At 36.1% G+C, this 18,783-nt stretch overlaps 1 protein-coding gene across 6 annotated transcripts in view; it reads left to right on the top strand.

Annotated features, from left to right (window-relative positions):
- Positions 1 to 18,783, top strand: part of ATAD2B (ATPase family AAA domain containing 2B) — a 156,353-nt gene that overhangs the window by 113,082 nt on the left and 24,488 nt on the right. For 4 of the 6 annotated variants that reach the window (XR_011426160.1, XR_011426159.1, XM_070235853.1 and 1 more), the window contains exons 20-22: positions 10,048 to 10,183; positions 11,715 to 11,911; positions 14,936 to 15,095. Coding sequence is in view for 4 of the 6 variants with exons in the window: in XM_070235853.1 (XP_070091954.1) it covers positions 10,048 to 10,183; positions 11,715 to 11,911; positions 14,936 to 15,095 (493 nt within the window). In the remaining 2 variants the exon portion in view is untranslated. The remainder of the gene's footprint in view (positions 1 to 10,047; positions 10,184 to 11,714; positions 11,912 to 14,935; positions 15,096 to 18,783) is intronic. The other 2 variants (XM_023619435.2, XM_070235854.1) reach the window with 1 other exon arrangement.

Raw genomic sequence — 18,783 nt, forward strand, 5'->3', positions numbered from 1 at the left:
TCAGGGTGGAGTGATCTATATATGTCTATTAAGTCCAATTGTTTTAGTTTTTCATTTAGCTCCACTATTTCCTTGTTGATTTTCTGTCTGGATGATCTGTCCATTGATGTGAGTGGGGTGTTGAGGTCCCCTACTATTATTGTGTTGTTTTTAACATCTTCCTTTAGGTCTGTTAATAGTTGCTTTATGAATCTTGGTGCTCCTGTGTTGAGTGCATAGATATTTATAAGCGTTATTTCTCTTGATGAAGTGTCCCTTTGATCATTATATATTGTCCCTCTGTGTCTCTCTTTACCTGTCTTATTTTGAAATCCACTTGGTCTGATATGAGAATTGCAACACCTGCCTTTTTTTCCTTGCTATTTGCTTGAAGTATTGTCCTCCACCCCTTCACCCTGAGTCTGTGTTTGTCCTTGGGGCTGAGGTGTGTTTCCTGGAGGCAACAAATTGTTGGATCGTCTTCTTTAATCCATTTTGCCACTCTGTGTCTTTTTATTGGAGAGTTCAATCCGTTCACATTGAGAGTGATTATTGATGCATGTGGACTTAGTGCTGTCAATCTGTCGCTCATTATCTTGTTTTCCTGCGTTTCTTTTCCTATTTCCTTTAGACTACCCATTTAATACTGCAATTTCTTATGCTGGGTTTCTTAGATTTTTCCTTATTTATGATTTGTGACTCTGTTCTGTACTTTATTTTAGTGTCTACCTTGAAGTTTGTATTTAGAATCTCGTGTATAATATAGTCTATTCTCTGGTGGTCTCTTACTTACTTGACCAATACTGATTTAGACCCTTTGCTCTTCCCCTCCTAAATAATTATTTTCATTTTTTATTCCAACTTGTCTTATTAATTGGTAGTTAGAGTGCTAAGATCGTCCTTGTTTTGGTAGTTTCCTTACCTTTACCCTGATGCTATAATTGAATATTTGCTGTCCTGTTCTGGTTCTATCCATCGGTCTCCCTAGTCTGTGGATTGTGTCCCCTTTCTCCCTTTTTTCTTTTTTCAGGTATGAGAGCCTTCTTGAGGATTTCTTGTAATGGAGGGCTTTTGGTTACAAATTCCCTTAACTTTTGATGGTCTGGAAAAGATTTAATTTCTCCCTCATATCTGAAGGAAATTCTTGCTGGATAGAGTATTCTTGGCTGAAGATTTTTATCCTTTAAAGCTTTGAATATGTCACTCCATTCTCTCCTAGCTTGTAGGGTTTCTGTAGAGAAATCCGCTGACAGTCTGATAGGGGCTCCTTTATAGGTTATTCTCTTTTTTTTCCTTACTTCCCTGAGTATTCTTTCCTTATCATTCCTTTTTGCCAACTTTACTAGTATGTGCCATGGGGTAGCTCTTTTTACATTGACAAATCTAGGAGATCTGAAACCCTCCTCTGCACACATTTCTCTGTCGATCCTTAGATTTGGGAAGTTCTCTTTAATAATTTTGTTAAGCACCTTTCTGCTCCATTTTCCTTTTCCGTATTCTCGGGAATTCCTATGATCCTTATGTTCTTACTCCTCATTGAATCCATTATCTCTAGGAGATTTTCCTCATTTTTTAAAATTCTTAGTTCTCTTTCTTCCTCTGTCTGGAGCCATTCAGCCTGTCTATCTTCCATTATGCTAATTTTCTCCTCTGTGTTGTCTACACGGGCATTCAGGGAATCCGTATTCTGTTTTATCTGGTCCATTGTGTTTTTCATCTCAAGTAATTCTGTTTGATTCTTCTTTATGATTTCAATCTCTTTTGTGAAGTAACTCCAGAACTCGGCTTGTTTCTCTATCTTTCTCTCTACCTCATTGAGTTTTTTGATTATAGCTGCTCTGAACTCATTATCACTTAGTTTACCTAATTCCAAGTCCTCAGGACTTAATTCTATGTTTTTATTGTTTTCCTTCTGGTCTGGGGCTTTTATAAATTGGTGGATGGTAGCGGAGCAGTTTTTTCGCATGGTGGTAGAATTCAGTTGCAGTTACAGCCTTTCGCCACTAGATGGGGGTCAAGAGCTGCGTGTTATGAGCTCTCCGCCTTGGGGCAAGATGGCTGCGCCCACTGGCTTGGGGGGGGGGGGGCGGGGGGGCGGTGTGCGCTGTTCCTCACACGTGCCAGTCTGGGTTCAGATCAGTTCTGTTCTCTGGTCTCCCAAGCTCCCAAGGCCCTTGATTTATAGGGTCCCCATGGACAGAAGATTTCCCCCCATCAGCGGGTCTCCACTGAATCGGCGGCAGGAGTCCTGGATGATCCCCTGGTCACGCGGCCCCTCCCTCACTCCTTCCCGACCCCCGACGCAGCGATTGCAGACTCTAGGGGAGGGAGCAATGTTCTCTCCTACCCTTCCAGCGCCTCCGAGGGTGTAAGCAAGGTTTATGATCTCCGCCTTCTTGGTATTGTAGGTCTCTAACGAGCTGGCATTATGTTTATTCTCTGAAATTCAGTTCTTCCAATCTTTTGTTGTATTTTGGAGGGGAGAGAATCCCGGGTCAGCTCACCCCGCCATTTTGCTCCGCCCCCTCTCAGTTTTAATTTTTAATACATAAGAATTGACAGATAGAACCCACATAAACAAAAGCTTGTTTGGGTTCCTCAGTAATCTTTAAGAATTTGGTGAAGTCTCAAGACAAAAACGTTTGAGAGTCTCTGACCTGGACCACACGCTCTTGGAGAGAAGGGGACTGTCTTACTGGCCTTCACTTTTTCGCGTCTTGACACACTGGAATTGCTTAGTAAATGTTGCATGGAAAAAGGAATTAACCGTTGAGTCCCCACGTAGGCCTTGAGTAACTCCTGCCCAGCCTAATTCCTTTTTTGCATCTGGTGTAAGTAAATTTACTTCCGTGGACCCTGTAGACCCTTCCGGAGAACAGTTGGAGAATTTTAGTTGAGAGATATGAGAATTGCAAGTTACTTCTCTTCAGGAGAGTTAGATAAAGAATTGAGGGTTGAGCATAAAAAAGAAACATTTAAATGAGGAAGCAGAAGTAGAAATATTTACAGGAAGGAAAGCAAATTTTGGTCAGAAAGAATTGCGCTTATATTTCTGAAGAGATTCATAGTATACGCTTTGGTATTAAGTTATTACGGGCAGGCTCAAGATAATATAATGTAGTATAATGGAAATGAATTCTGAAGAAATAGCTGCTCAGCCATGCTGATGAAAGTAAAGATTACATATAGGATTTTGTCTTCTTGCTTTCATGTCATTTTGTGTCTCTCAGTTTATGGTGAGACCTGGGAGGTAAAAGTCAATAACTTAAGTAGAAAAATCAAGTAGGGGTATTGAAAACTCAGAAGAATGATCATATATACAAGAGAAATATCTTAGTATTAATTTTTTGGTCATAAAAACAGTTAGATGATTCTTAAAATTTAAGAGGAAGGAGATCCTTGCAAGTCTTTTTTTAGTTAAAACAGGGATAGTAAATGAACATTAATTATTTTAACATATATAAAATGTTAATGTTTATTTTTATTAATGAATTTTTTACCCATTTTGCTTTGAGGAAAGCAAATTTTATTCGTGAAAGCTATCTTAGGTTCATTTCTGACCTTGTTTTCCACACCTTTTCTCTTTGAGATCTTGAGTTCTTTTACCCTTAATTTTCCCTATTACAGAGGTTTCATGAACTCTACCTGCAAAACTGGGGACTAACAACTCGAATATTTTAATAGATGAGGTGAAACAAAAAGATTTTGCCAAGAAAAGAATTGCTGCCATTTATGCAACTATGTGCCAGGCCCTATATAAGCCAATTATAATATTATCTAACATAAGTTTTTTAACTGTACAATAAGATAAGTATTATTATTATTTTCCCATTTGACACGTGAAGAAACCAAGGCCAACAGGGGTAAAATAACTTGCCTAAGGTCTCATGGCTAGTATGGCAAAGCTAGGATTTGAATCCAGGTTTCTCTGATTCCACAGGTCATGCACTTATAATGCCCTATACTCTCTCAGACTGTGGAGAGATGGTTTCTGGATATTGTGATGCTTAGGCTGATGAGTGATCAGGGAAATGGAGTTTTATGTTCATCAAGTTAAGACCATTGTTCATTCATCAAAAATTTATTAAGTGCCTGTTCTCTACAGTGTAGTGTAACTAGTAAGTCTGCATTTGTTTACAGCAGATCAGTGTCTGTTTTCTTCACTCTTCAATTCACAGTGTGTTAACTGCCTAACACAGTTTCTGTATGTGTACATACACACAATACTCATACATAGATACATATATACACGTACACTTTTCTAGTACAGTAAATCTTTGTTGAATGAACGAATGAATAAAACAGGTGAAAACAGGGGCCAGCCCCATGGCCAAGTGGTTAAGTTTGTGGCTCAGCTTTGGTGGCCCAGGGTTTCACTGGTTCGGATCCTGGACATGGACATGGCGCTACTCATCAAGCCATGCTGAGGCAGTGTCCCACATAGCAGAACTAGAAGGACCTACAACTAGAATACACAGCTGTGTACTGGGGGGCTTTGGGGAGAAGAAACAATAGACAAAAAGAGGAAGATTGGCAGGAGATGTTAGCTCAGCGCAAATCTTTTTAAAAAAGATAGCATTAAAAATGAATCCTCCCTTAAAAAAAACACAGGTGAAAAACAAAAAGATAGCCACTGTTCTCCAAGAATTTAAAGTTTAGAGGGAAGAGAGACCTGGAAAAAATAATACACTATCAGAAGTGCTGTAGTTGTATAATATATAAAAGCATGATCCATAAAAGAAAAAAATTGATAAAGTGAATTCTATCAAAATTAAAAACTTTTTTATTTAAAAGACACCATTAAGAAAATGGGAAAACAAGCCACAGACTGGGAAAAAATATTTCAAATATATCAAATTACATATCTGGTAAGACTGATATCCAGAATGTATTAAGAACTCCTTCAACATAATAATAAGACTACATCAAATGATTTTCAACAAGAAGGTGAAGACCATTCATTGGGGAAAGGATAGTTGTTTCAGCAAGTGGTGCTGGGAAAACAGGATATCTACATTCAAAAAAATGAAGTTGGATCCTTATCTTACACCATGTGCAAAAATTAACTCAAAATGGATCAAAGAACTAAACATAAGACCTAAAACTATAAACCTTTAGAAGAAAACATAGGGGGAAAGCTCCATAACGTTGGATTTGGCAATGATTTCCTGGCTATGACACCAAAAGTACAGGCAACAAAAGACAAAAGAAAAAATAGATAAATTGGACTTCATCAAAATTAAAAACTTTTATGCATCGAAGGGCACTATCAATAGAGTGAAAAGACAACCCACAGAATTGGGTAAAAAATTGGCAAAGCATTTATCTGATGAGGGATTGATATCCAGATTATATAAAGAACTCCTACAACTAAACAACAACAACACAACAAATAACCCGATTCAAAAATGGACAGTACTTGAATAGACTTTTCTCCAAATAAGATACTCAGATGGCCGAAAAGAGAATGAAAAGATCCTGAACATCACTAATCATTAGGGAAATGGAGATCAAAACCACAATGAGATACAGGTTCATACCTGTTAGGATGGCTCTTATCATAAAAACAGAAAATAACAGGTGTTGGTCAGAATGTGAAGAAATTGGAACCCTTGTGTGTTGCTGGTGGAAATGAAAAATTGGCCTCTGTCAAAAATAAATGGTATGGTGATTCTTTAGAAAATTAAACAGAATTACCACATAATCCAGCAATTCCACTTCCGAGTCTATACCCAAAAGAAGTGCAAGCAGGGATTCGAACAGATAGTTGTATACTCGTCTTCACAGCAGCGTTGTTCACGATAGCCAAAGGTAGAAGCAATATAAATCTCTCTCAACAGATGAATGGATAAACAAAATGTGGCAACACATACAGTGTAACATTATTTAGCTTTAAAAGGAAGGAAAATTTGACATATGCTACAACAAAGATAAACCTTGAAGTCTTTATGCTAAGTGAAATAAGCCAGTCATAAAAGGACAAATATTATATGATTCCTCTTATATGAGGTCCCTAGTGTAGTCAGATTCACAGAGATAGAAAGTAGAAGGGTGGTTGCCAGGGCCTAGGGAAAGGGAGAGAGTGGGCAGTTTGTGTTTAATGGGTACAGAGTTTCAGTTGGGAAGGATGAAAAAGTTCTAGAGATAGATGGTAGTGATGGTTACACAACAATGTGAATATACTTAATGCCACATGCTGTATAATTGAAGTAGTTAAAATGGCAAATTTTATGTTATTTATTTTACCACAATTAAATTAAAAAAGAAGACTACAATTTAAAAATGGGCTAAAGATTTGAATAGACATTTCACCAAAGAGTATATATATTCTCAGGCTAATAAGCATGAGAAAAGATTCTCAATATCATTAGTCATTCAGGAATGAGATAACACTGCACACCACTAGAATAGCTATAATCAAAAAGATGGGGCGGGCCTGGTGGTGCAGCAGTTAAGTTCACATGTTCTGCTTCAGCGGCCCGGGATTCGCTGATTCGATCCCAGGTGTGGACATGGCACCACTTGGCAAGCCATGCTGTGGTAGGCATCCCACATACAAAGTAGAGGAAGATGGGCATGGATGTTAGCTCAGGTCCAGTCTTCTTCAGCAAAAAGAGGAGGATTGGCAGCAGGTGTTAGCTCAAGGCTAATCTTCCTCAAAAAAAAAAAAAAAACCAACCAAGAAGACAGACATAGCAACTGTTGACAAGGATGTAGGGAAACTGGAGTCTTTGTATATTGCTGGTGGAATTGTAAAATGTTGTAGCCATTTTGAAAAAGTTGGCAGTTCTTAAAATATTAGACATAAACTTAGGATATGGCTCAGCATTTCCACTTCTAGGTAACTACAGAAGAGAACTACAACCATATGTTCACACAAAGACTTGTATGCGAATGTTCCTACTAGTATTATTCATAATATGGAAACAGCCTAAATATTCATTATTTGATGATGAGTGAAACAAAATGGTGTATGTACATACAGTGAAATACTAGTTAGCAATAAATGGAATGAACTACTGATATTCTCCCATGTGGATGAACTTCAATATATTACGTTAAGTGAGAGAAGCTAGACACAAAAGGCTTCTGTTGTATGATATCCTATATCTAGAAGCAGCAAGTCTCTAGAGACAGCAGTGGTTGTTGGGCTGGGAGTCTAAGTGGGGATTGATTGCACATTGACATGAGGGAACTTTCTGGAGGCAGTGGAAATGTTCTAAAACTGACTTATGATGGTTTCACAACTGAATTACTAAAAATCATTGAACTTAAAATAAGTTTAATGAGAGATCAAGTTTAATGAGAGATCAGAAGGTATGCCTGAAGTGTATCTGGGAAAGTCAGAGAAAGCGTCACCCAGAAAACATTCGCTTGAGTAGAGAGTTAAAAAATGGCTTAGGAAAGAGTGAATAGCATGTATAAAGACCAGTGTGAAAGAGCAGTTTGTTCGGGGAATTATACAAGGCATGTCTTGTTGCAGCGTGAAGTTTGAGGCTGGGAATGTCAGAAGATAACGTTAGGAGTAACTTTAAAGAAAAATAATTTAGCCTACTTATAAAACGACGGATTCCAAGCTGTTGGTAATAATCTGGCAGGACTGTTGAGACTATTGTAGATTTACTCTTGGTATGCTTTTATACTCACAAGTTCAATACAATGTTGAAAAATGATCAGAAGGAAGAGTATTTAAAACTGAAATTAAATGTTTTGCTACTTTTGAATAAAATCCTGATACTTGTAGGGTATTGCGTTCTGTTGATTTTTCAAGACCCAGTTAATGTTAGCTGTTTCTGCTATATCTCATCTAATGTGTCTTCACCCATACCCCTTGGAAGATCTCCTCTATGTTTCTCTATACCTCTGTTATGACACTTTTGACCTGGTATCTTAATGCTTTCCTCTGAGAACCTTAAGATCCTTGATGGCAGGAAGTACGCATATTTTCTTCAGGTTTATAACTGCAGTGTCTGACATGGTATTTAGCACATAGAGGGTGTTAGTGGTAAATTTGCTTGCCAGAACTTTCGAAGAAGGGCCAGTGAAGTGTAGATCAAAGGAGTGGAGGGAATTGTACATGAAGGTAGTCTACTAAAAAATTACACAGAGGCTGGCCCCGTGACCTAGTGATTAAGTTTGGTGTGCTCCACTTCAGCAGCCTGGGTTTGTGGGTTTGGATCCCAGGCGTGGACTTATGCCACTCATCAGCTGTGCTGTGGTGGTGAGCCACATATAAAACTGAGGAAGGATTGGCACGGATGTTAGTTCAGGGCTAATCTTTCTCAAGTGAAAAAAAATAAATACAAGAGGAAGAGGAAGAAGCAACAGATGTTAACTCAGAGTGGATCTTCCTCAGCAAAAAAAAAAAAAAAAAAAAAGGACACAAAATTTTATAAATTCTTAAAGGATTTGGCTTTGAGGGGAGGTAAGTAATTCCCCATCCAAATTTTGAATTCTGATGTCTATTTTTCAGTAATTGTTTCTTTTCTATCTTAAAATTTTAGATCTAGAAAAGACCATTAGAGATTATATAATCTAGTCTAATCTATTTATTCACTTTGTGACTTAAGCCAATTACTTAAACCTTTCCAAGCCCAAGTTTCCTCGCCTGTAAAGTGAGGGATTCCTACAGTACCTCATTGTTATATTGATTGATTGAAATGATATTTATACAATTTGTAGTCTTCAATTCATAGTCTTCAATTCAGTAAGTGGTTAGACATGACAAATTTAATGGATTACCCAAAGTTTCCCACAAATGTGTGGCTCAATTTGGGCCAGAAATCTGATGTCTTGAATTTTAATCCAGTATTTCCACACTGTCATGGTTGGTACTTCTTTCCATATTAGTGACCTTTTCCCTATTTTATTTGCAGTTTCCAATTTGATATGGGCTGGGGAACAAAATCACAAACTTTACTCATTCAGTACATGCTTATTAAGCATTACTATGTACCAGGCATGGTGGTAGGTATCGGAGAACAAATGAATAAGAAATGGTCTCTGTTCTCTGGGAGTTTGGGGTCTAGAAGTGGAAAATAGAACTTCTAGAAAAACGTAAATTAAATAAAATGTGTAGACAAATGTGGATGGTTTAAAAGTGTTTAAACAGCATATCTTGCAAGGGGGACATCTAGGGTGAAAGTCTTTATAGAGCAGGTGAATTTATAGAGGTAGGTAATCACTACCTGGAAGGAACTGAAGGATATGAGCATGAATGGCTTAGTTTTGCTTGGGAGTTTTGCTTGGAAGGTGGTGTCATTCTGGAGCATTCTGTGAAGAGACTGAAGGTATAGTTTATCTGCAGTGAAACCAGGATTCCAGAGGCTACAGTGGTATAGACTTGGTATGGAAATAGCCCAGGAAAGGAAGTCAGTGGATAGGAAGGACACAGAAAAGCGTAAGAGAAAGCAGTGTTTTTAGCGTCCTTCCAGGTCTCTCTAGTAGATTCTAGGTAATTATTTTTCAGCTCTTTTGCAAAAGTTCTTTGAGATTAGTACCATCTGATTATTAGAATCAACTCTCCTTTTTGTTATTATCTGCTGGCTGTCCCAGATATAGTGTAGTTTATTAATGACTTGGGCAACTGGATCATTCTTCCATTCTTGTGGCTTTTTTTTGTTTTTTGTGGTTTTTTTTGAGGAAGATTCACCCTGAGCTAACATCCATTGCCCATCTTCCTCTTTTGTTTTTTGCTTGAGGAAGATTCGCCCTGAGCTAACATTTGTGCCAGTCTTCCTCAATTTTGTATGTAGGATGCCTCTACAACATGGCTGATGAGTGGAGTACGTCCACACTTGGAATTCGAACCCGTGAACCCTGGGCCGCCAAAGTGGAGCGTGCGGGACTTTAACCACTCAGCTGTGGGGCCAGCCCCTCCATTTTTGTTTAGTCCATGAAGTTGAATCTCTCAAATCATAGCCTAGGACTGGGTTAACCCTTATCCTGCATTAATGTTCAATGAACATTGAAAATGGTACTGGAGGTTGAAGAAATTGTAATTTGGTATAAATATAAGCTTTTAATTCTCTATATATTTAATGTCTTTGTGTGTGTGTCTGTGTGCAGGTTAAATGTATCTTTAGAATACAGTATGAAGAGGTCTTGTATATTCAAAGGCCTATTGAAGAAGACAGAAGAAAATTTTTCCAAGAATTGATTCTCAATCAGGCATCAATGGCTCCACCACGAAGGAAACACACTGGTAAAGTACCTAAAGCATTTAGCAAAATGGGGGCTAGGGGGAGTTAAGAAATGCCCTTTCTTGGAGTCTTTTTTTTTTCTTTTCCATTTCTTTGTGGAAGTGACGACAGTTTTTCAGGTTCTATTTATCTTTAGATGGACTCATTTGGAAGTGGCCATTGTGTTCACCTGACTCTAGGAGATTGGGAAGTACAGCCTCATTGTTAAAGCTTTACTAATAGGTGACTGTCAATGAAGTATTCTTATCACTTCAATTCAAGTGCTCTGGTAGATTTCACATTCTGAGGCTCAAAAAGTCAAAGGACAAAAGCCTTCTTCCTGCTGTTTTGGTCACTGTAGGTACTGAGGATTGAACAGTCATTGTGAACACCAGGTGCTGTGCTGACTGCTTTGTGGGCTCGGTAGGTTTCATGGACCGAGAGCTGATTAGAACATATTTGCCTTTTCTGGTTTATTTTATTTATTGATTAATTTTTCAAATATTTATTGAGCATCTATTATGTTAGATATCTTATGCTAGGCACTTGGAAATCTATCATGGCTTTGTTTTAAGCATTAGAGTTTTCTTGGATTTGGGTGCATAGCAATAAGAGGAGCCTCAAAATTTGTCAGATTTCAGTCCCCTGGCTTAAGTAAGGTCTGCATTTCTAAGTCATTCAAAAGAGAGTTTCTTTTCCTAATCTTGAAGATTCATAGAAGGTGAGATCCCCTTGCTTAATCTTTCAGCCTTTTCTAGAAAATAGCAGTCCTGTTTGTTACAAAATTTTAAGCCTCTTTCCCCTCATTCTGTCTTGTACATTTCTTGTAGCTGTTCTTGTCGAATGTTAACATTTCCCATCCCTGCCATGTCCTTGCTTTTCCATACTCATTCTTTACCTTTTAAGAAGATTTTTTTGTTTGTTTTAGGGTAGATAGTGAATACCATAGATTTTATATGTAACATTTTTGACTGGATTTTCCATCTTTTCCATGTTTTGGGGATTCTTTTTTTAGTTCCTACTTTTTTTTGCTCCCTGCAAGTGCCATTCACTGTCCCTACTGTGTTGTACTAAGAATACGAGGGTAGGAGACTTGTCTAAAATCAGAATTCTTTTGGAAATGGGAAGGATCAAAGAATAGTTACTTGCCCATTTCACTTTCATTTATATAAAAGCAACTCTGTTTTGAGAAGCAGTTTTTAAGCATGGTTGACTTAAGCAAATCGGTATACACTACTTCGCCTGAAGATATTTATGTTTGATTTGAAATATTTCTCATAAGTGGCATGTAAATAATATTTCAAAATCAGATTATTTAAAATCATATCATTTGCCCTTTAAAGGAGTCCAATTGTGAGTTATTTTATAAAGTAAAGCTGTTCTCTAACATACTTTTGATTTCCATTCAAATTTTTACTTGCTGGATTTGTGTGGTTCACATATATTTAGAGTTCTTCTTTTCTTAAAAGAACATTTTGAGAGAATGCCAGAAAAGTAATTGAGGTCCTGGCCCTGCCATGTTGGAAGCTTAACATTTTCCTCCATTTTCTTTAGGTCTTTGTGCCATGGAAGTACTTCCTCTTGCACTACCTTCTCCACCTCGTCAATTATCAGAATCAGAAAAAATCCGGATGGAGGACCAGGAGGAAAACACTTTAAGAGAGTTGCGATTGTTTCTCAGGGATGTAACCAAGAGGCTGGCCACAGATAAACGCTTTCACATCTTCAGCAAACCGGTGGATATTGAAGAGGTCTTGTTTCAGTAGTGTGCAAACAGTGAAGTTGAACTGGCTAAAAGAAAAAAATATTGACATCTTTTTTTGGAAGGAAAAAAAGCAAAGGCATGGATGAATATTACCCCTAGCCTGTAAAATTTTAATCCATGTGATAACTACCAATGTCATCAGTAAACATCTGGTGACTTTTGGATGAAGTAGTGTCCAATTTGTATAAGTCCTCTTAATTAGTATTGATCTTTGTGATCTCTTACTCTTCAGTTTAAGAAGAGAATTAAAAGTTACGTTAGTGAGATATCCATACTAGACTATTTTTATTCCAGGATAAATCCTGCTGTCAAAAAGTATATTGGTATTAACCAATCAATACCAATTAATATTGGCATTTTTCACATTATGTATACCTCATTGAAAGAGGTGATTAAGAAACATGAAATTGTCTTTCATATTTTGAGAATGCCTATACTAAGATGCTATTTGAAGTTAAGCACATCCTATGCAGCTAAAATGATTTTTCTCTTCAAGGGTTTTCTCTGCTCCCAGTGGAAAATTTCTCACTTTCTATGTGTATTGTTTTGTGTCCTTGTGGGAGCATGATTTGTGATGATGAGAAAAGAAATTTTCCATTTGGAATCTACTATAATACTGTAGATTACATTTTTTTGTTATTGCTTTTTTTATCCTGGGATAATATAGTGTGTGGATGAACACAATGCAGTCTTTCTGGCTTTCTTGTTATAGTTCAGACTCCATGTTTGAACAACTTTGATGTTTTTAGTTTTAATTTTTTTCTTCATCTTTTAAAAAAATTTGAATTATGAAATGATTCAGAGTTTAATGTTGTGTCCTCATTGTGAAATCTGTACTTTTGGACCTGAGCAGATTCCTTTGGAACCATTACCTCATCTATAACTGGGAAGAATGAGCTAGCAATACAGTTTTTTGCCTGGGCAAGTCTGAAAATATCTCTTTCTGCCTTTTTTTTTTGGAATAAAGGGACTATCTATACTTTTATTTGTTTATTCATCCATAATACATAGTTTTGTCCATTTGATCCTTTTAACAACCTCGCAAGGTCATTATTATTCTTCTTAGTTGCAGCTGAGGGAACTGAGGCTTGTTGGCAAGTGACATAGCCAAGACTCAAAAGTTTTTTAAAAATTCAAAGCCCACGTTCTTTACATTACATCATGACTACCTTATATCTTTTCCCACTGGAATGACAGGACTTGCCTAGTTTGCTTTTGCAATTAATATATATCGTTTTATATTTGTGGGGCATTTTTTTTCCTCATAGTGTTTTCAGATAATCTTAAAACTGTCAGCTTATTTTAAAGATTGTTTTAAATGCTTATTTCAAATTGGATATGGGACTGACACTTAATTGATAAGGGCTTGCCCCCAAGTCAACCTCCCATGCTGGGAGTAAACCAATTTTCCCTTTGCCTGGGAAGACTCTTTTTCTTTCTAACCAGAAGACATTGTCAGATTTCAAATGCCATCTGTGCTAAGAGTAAAAGTTTTATAAATGATGGTAAGGCAGTGGAAGGGGATAGAAGATGTTGGTCAGGTAAAACTTTTATTTAAGAGTTATGTTTTCTCTTGTTTCCTCTTTTGTTCTTTCTTCTCAGGTTCATCCTGCTACTGGTTCTTTGTCTGCTCTTAAAGCTGAAAACATAGGGTTTTCTGGGAAGGGTTGAGAGGGGACAGCAAGATAACATTTAGATAACCTAAAACACAGAAATTTATATTCAAATAATGAATTTGAAATGACTAAAAACCTTATCAAATTCCAAAGCAGATTGCAAAGAAAACAAAAGTTTAGAAAATGAATGTTGAATTTAAAATTAAGCATAGGTGCCAAAATTTTATAGTCTTTAATAATATAAATTTTTATAGTGCATTATAGTTTATAAAACATTTTCCACGTATAATACAAGGTGGGCCAAGTGCCAGAGCCAAGGATCCAACCAGTATCTTTTGAACTATTGCTTGTTCAGTATAGCTCCACTACTTCCCCTATAAGGAGTAGACTGGCTTCTCAGCTCCTAGAGGTTGAAAAATAAACTAAAACATGTACACACACCTACCTAAAATTTTAAAAACATATATAAGATATATATAAATATATATGTGCATTTATGTATGTAAACTAAAAACTATCAAAGCGCCAGTGCCATTAGCAGTGGAGAGAACTACCCTTTAGTGTCATAAAGCAGAAGTTACCTTATCCCCAGAATTTGGTCCTGAACTAATTAGATGTTTCTAAGGCATGCCTTTATATCAGACCTAATTATTTGATTTGAGTTTGCATTGGAGAAAGCAATGGATAAATAGGATGATAGAGCTTTCTTCCTGGTCAAGCAGTATAAAACATACAATTTATTGGGCAAATCATGACTATTGTATCCTATTTTGGATTATCTCCCAGAAAATCAGCACATAGAGCAAAGTGTATTTTTTGCTTGTAGATTTATTTAGGGACAAGTCCAGCAAATCTTTTACTAGTCATGAAAGCAGTACTTATTTTTGTTATGTAATTGACTCAAAATGTTTGTAATGACTCCAAAGGAGCAGAAAACACTTTCCATGAAACGATTCACTCTGTAAAACTGAAAAAGAAAGAAAATTTTTGTTTAAATGTTTTAAAGAGATTCACCAGAGAACATATTCCTTTAAAAAAAAAATCTTCTTGCAGTAACATTTATTGATGCTAATTGGGTGCTTTTACCCACACACTCTCTCTCAGGTATGTCTAAAGAATTTTAAAAAACCTGGCACAATTGGTTTCGTATTTCAAGATGAGAAACATTTCATAGTTGATTTGGATATGTCTTGAAACTGAAGCTTTTCATGGAAACTATGACATAGTAACTTTAGTAGCATAAATTGCTCTATAATTTTATCCTTATCTGTAATTATTTCTTAGATATTTAGATTTAATTTTTAAATAACTGTATGGTTTCATTTTGTGTTTTTATGAATAGATCATATGAAGTACCAGAAGTAATTTTCATTAAAATATCCTGTTTATTTTAGGTTTCAGATTATCTTGAAGTGATCAAGGAACCAATGGATTTATCAACAGTAATAACTAAAATTGATAAGCATAATTACCTGACTGCTAAGGATTTCCTGAAAGATATTGACCTCATCTGTAGCAATGCTTTAGAGTACAATCCAGATAAGGACCCAGGAGGTAAGGATGCACTCGGCAGGTTCACTTTGGTGACCAATGAAAAGATAGTTTAAAGTGTGAATGCTAAAGTGTGCACATGTTTCAGACAGAGAAATTAATTTTAATGATGTATTATTGTATTTAGAATCTTCTTGATGAGGAACTAATAATATACTTAAATATTAAATATAATTATTAAGTTAATTTATTAAATTAAATAATATACTTTAATTGGAGGATTTTATTATCCTAGGTATTATGTTTAGGGTTTAGTTTCTTCATTTACCTTTTACTTTTTATACTTCTTATTTTGTTCAGGTAATATGGAAAACTGAGTAACTGAGAATTTAATTTAAAATTTATTTATTTAGTCAACATCACTAGTGCTGCTAAACACTGGGAATTTTGAATTTGTAGGAACTCATTATAGGATAAGTTTACTTATCAAAAGACCCCTTTAGGTACAAGTTATCTGTTCTATACATTGTAGATATTTTTATGTAATTTTATTGTTTTTCACTCCTAATCCCACCCTGTACTCAAGTCTGTAGTCCCAACTTTTTCAGTGCCCTCCAGGGAAGACTGCCAGGAATATAGCTGTAGTTAAACAAGATGCATTTATTGATTGATTATAACAAGGGAGAATATATATTGTGGGGGAGGAAGAAATTTTCCTCTACCCTACTAGGTTCTTCCGGCTGGTCTAAGAATAAAATTGACACGAGACAGATTAATAGAAAAAAATCAAATTTAATTGCATATGTACAGGGACCCCACATAAATGAGAGCATCAGAGACAAAAAGGTAAAATGAGGCATGTATGCCACCTTGAGCTAAGGAATGGGATAGGAGCCTAAGGCTTCAGGGGGTAGTAGGGTAATTTACAGGATGATAGGAAGAGCAGATATTCAGTGATTAGAGGTTTGCTCTGCCATGCAGATAAGTCATAAAAATTTATTTCTGGTAATAACTCTTATTATGGGCAAGACCCCCAATTTAAAGTTTTTAAAGGAGAGGTAAAAGTTTCTTGAGCCCACAGGGTCTTGATTGCCTTTAGCTCAAAATATCCACATGCCAAAGTGGCACATCCTGGGAGGCCTGTTCTGAACCCCTTTAATGTCATGGGGCACCATATAGAATTTGAGCTTGTGTTAAGTGATTTTGTGGAGGAGTTAAGGAAGTAGGGCTTTGCAGTAGGTTGGATGTTCTTAGGAAGTGGGAATAATTTTGTGATTAGGTATTTTAAGAACTGGAAGGCAAGAAGAATGGAGCAAGGCTAAAGCTGTCATTGGTAAAGCAGCAGTCATTCATATTATCCAGGATGGGATTATATTTGCCTATTTTTGTGGTCAAGACAATGTGCATGCTTTTATCTGTGTTCAGACATGATTCCAGAGTGGTTGTTTTCATTTTGATTCATCGTGGTCACAGAGTGGCCTTTTCTGAAATTGGTATTCTATAAAATTGTTTATGTTCAACATGAGCACACCAAGGCCTAGCTGATAGTGCCAGGCCAGTTCCCAGCTGACAGGGGCCATTATTCTCTTTCTCATTCTATTGAGAATTCTGTTTCTTCAACAGGTGATATACAAGGAAGATGCTTTTTATTTTTAAAAAGTTCATTTAAGTTTCAGTTATCTAAAGATATTTAGAATGCAGTTTTTCCTTTATGTCTGTATTTATGGGCAGTGGTTCGTCAACTCAGGCCACATATTAGAATGATCTGGATTTCTCATGTCCACACAAAATTAGGTACTTCTTGTCTAGATTTAGACCACAGCAAATCACATATCCTAATTCCCAGTTGAGAGACAGAATACAATTTTATGTTGCTGTACTTGGTATCTAACTGTTCTTAAGCTTTGTATTAGGACATTTGCCTCTTGTAGCTTTTGTTGTTTAGCTTCTTTTGACTTTTTATTATGTATGTCATATACAAAAATTTATGAAGATGAAAACAAGCAGGAAAATTAAAGTAACCTATAATCCTATTACCTAGTGTTCTCTTACACACACAAATGTATTACATGCATAGTATTTTTTTAAAATGAAAATATAGTTTTCATAAACTTTATCATTCATGTAGTATTTTGTGAAAAGGTTGTGAGTTAATATATTTCTACCACATTATTTTAATCATATAGATGTCCAAAGTAGCTAATACCTTATTGTTGGACGTATTAGAATTTTTAGTTTTTTCCTCTATTATAACACTGATGAATATCTTCATAGCAGAAATTTTATATACATCCTTAATTATTTTCTTAGAATAAATTCCTCAGAGTGGAATTTCTGGATCAAAGAATATATATCTCTTTTAAGGTTTTTAATGCCAACAGCATCAGGGCCACTGTCAGCCAATATAGCAATGTTGTGTGAGTGAAGGAATCTTCTTTTTCAGTGTAGATGGCATTCTGCAGCAGGGCCACAGTTTGGGTAGTGAAGAATGGGCTTGCTCTCAGCCTCATTTAGGATTCCCTTGTTGGGTCCTTGGTGAAGGTACAACCTGTACAAGTGTCTCTATAGTGGCTTTGAGCAATGTATGAGAGTACCTGAGTACCTACAGCTTCATTCTCTTAGTTTTTCAAGACAGAGAGGTTGCTGAAACTATAGTAGGTAATGAGAACTTGGGCTGTGGATTTACACCTAGGCTTTAGTCCCACTTCAACTATTTCCTAGTTCTTTAACTTGATCAAGTTAAATCCTCTAAATTTTAGTTTTCTTTCTGCAAAATAGGGATAATTGTTGTACTCTTCTCTTTGGGTGGTTGTAGGGATTAAATGAGAAAATGTATTAGATTAAATCTTATGAAATTGCCATTTTTATATGGTTCAACCTAAATAGATTAAGCCCTTAACATAGTGCCTGGGATGTGGTAAGCATTCCATAAGGTAGTTGTTCATATTTTTATTCTCATTATCATCATTATTATTTAAATTGTGCTTTAATTTTTCATAAATTGGTTCTTTAGTGGACACCTGTGTGTTTGCTTTAGAATGACCCCTTGTTCTTTGTGCTTATTATATTCCCTCGACCATATTTAAAAGTTAATCTTATTTTGGAAATAATCTAGGAATTGATAGTGAAAAATGAATTTGAGTGGTTAGAGAAAGCCAGTTGAGAAGATCAATCCAGATTTTTTTCCCCTTTTGTAACTTAATTATAACCACATTGAAATGATATTACTTTTAAGAAAGAAGCAATGGTTTTTGGTGCATAATAACCTTTTACTACAGAATGCTGTTGTATAATAAAAAAAAATATGTTTCTGTCTCATAGTTAGAGTTGATATGGTACACTTGTAACTTTCCTCCTTCACTGTTTTAGATGCATAAAGTGTGATATAATTCAAAAGCATGATTTCGGCTCTGTTCAGATTATTTCATGTTTTTAGTCAAGAAGCTTGTTTTTTTTCTTAGCAACAGAACCACTTGTTATGTATTAGAAAAACAACCCCAGGGTCTGTTGTGTAGCAAGTGGAAATTACGTGAATGTTGTATTACTTTTACAAGCTCCCATGAGTATTTGAAAGCTTACTATGTTCTGTTTTGCACACACTTGGCCATTTGGGGAAAAAACTAATATAGACATAGAAGACAAAAGCCACATTTTGAAAGCTATACATGTTGCCTAAGTGTTTACCCAGATTCTCTCCCTTGAGGATGATGTGGACAGAAATTAAATTTACTAGCCGGAAAAATTTTAACTT

The sequence above is a fragment of the Equus caballus genome, chromosome 15, assembly GCF_041296265.1.
Source record: "Equus caballus isolate H_3958 breed thoroughbred chromosome 15, TB-T2T, whole genome shotgun sequence".
NCBI lineage: Eukaryota > Metazoa > Chordata > Mammalia > Perissodactyla > Equidae > Equus > Equus caballus.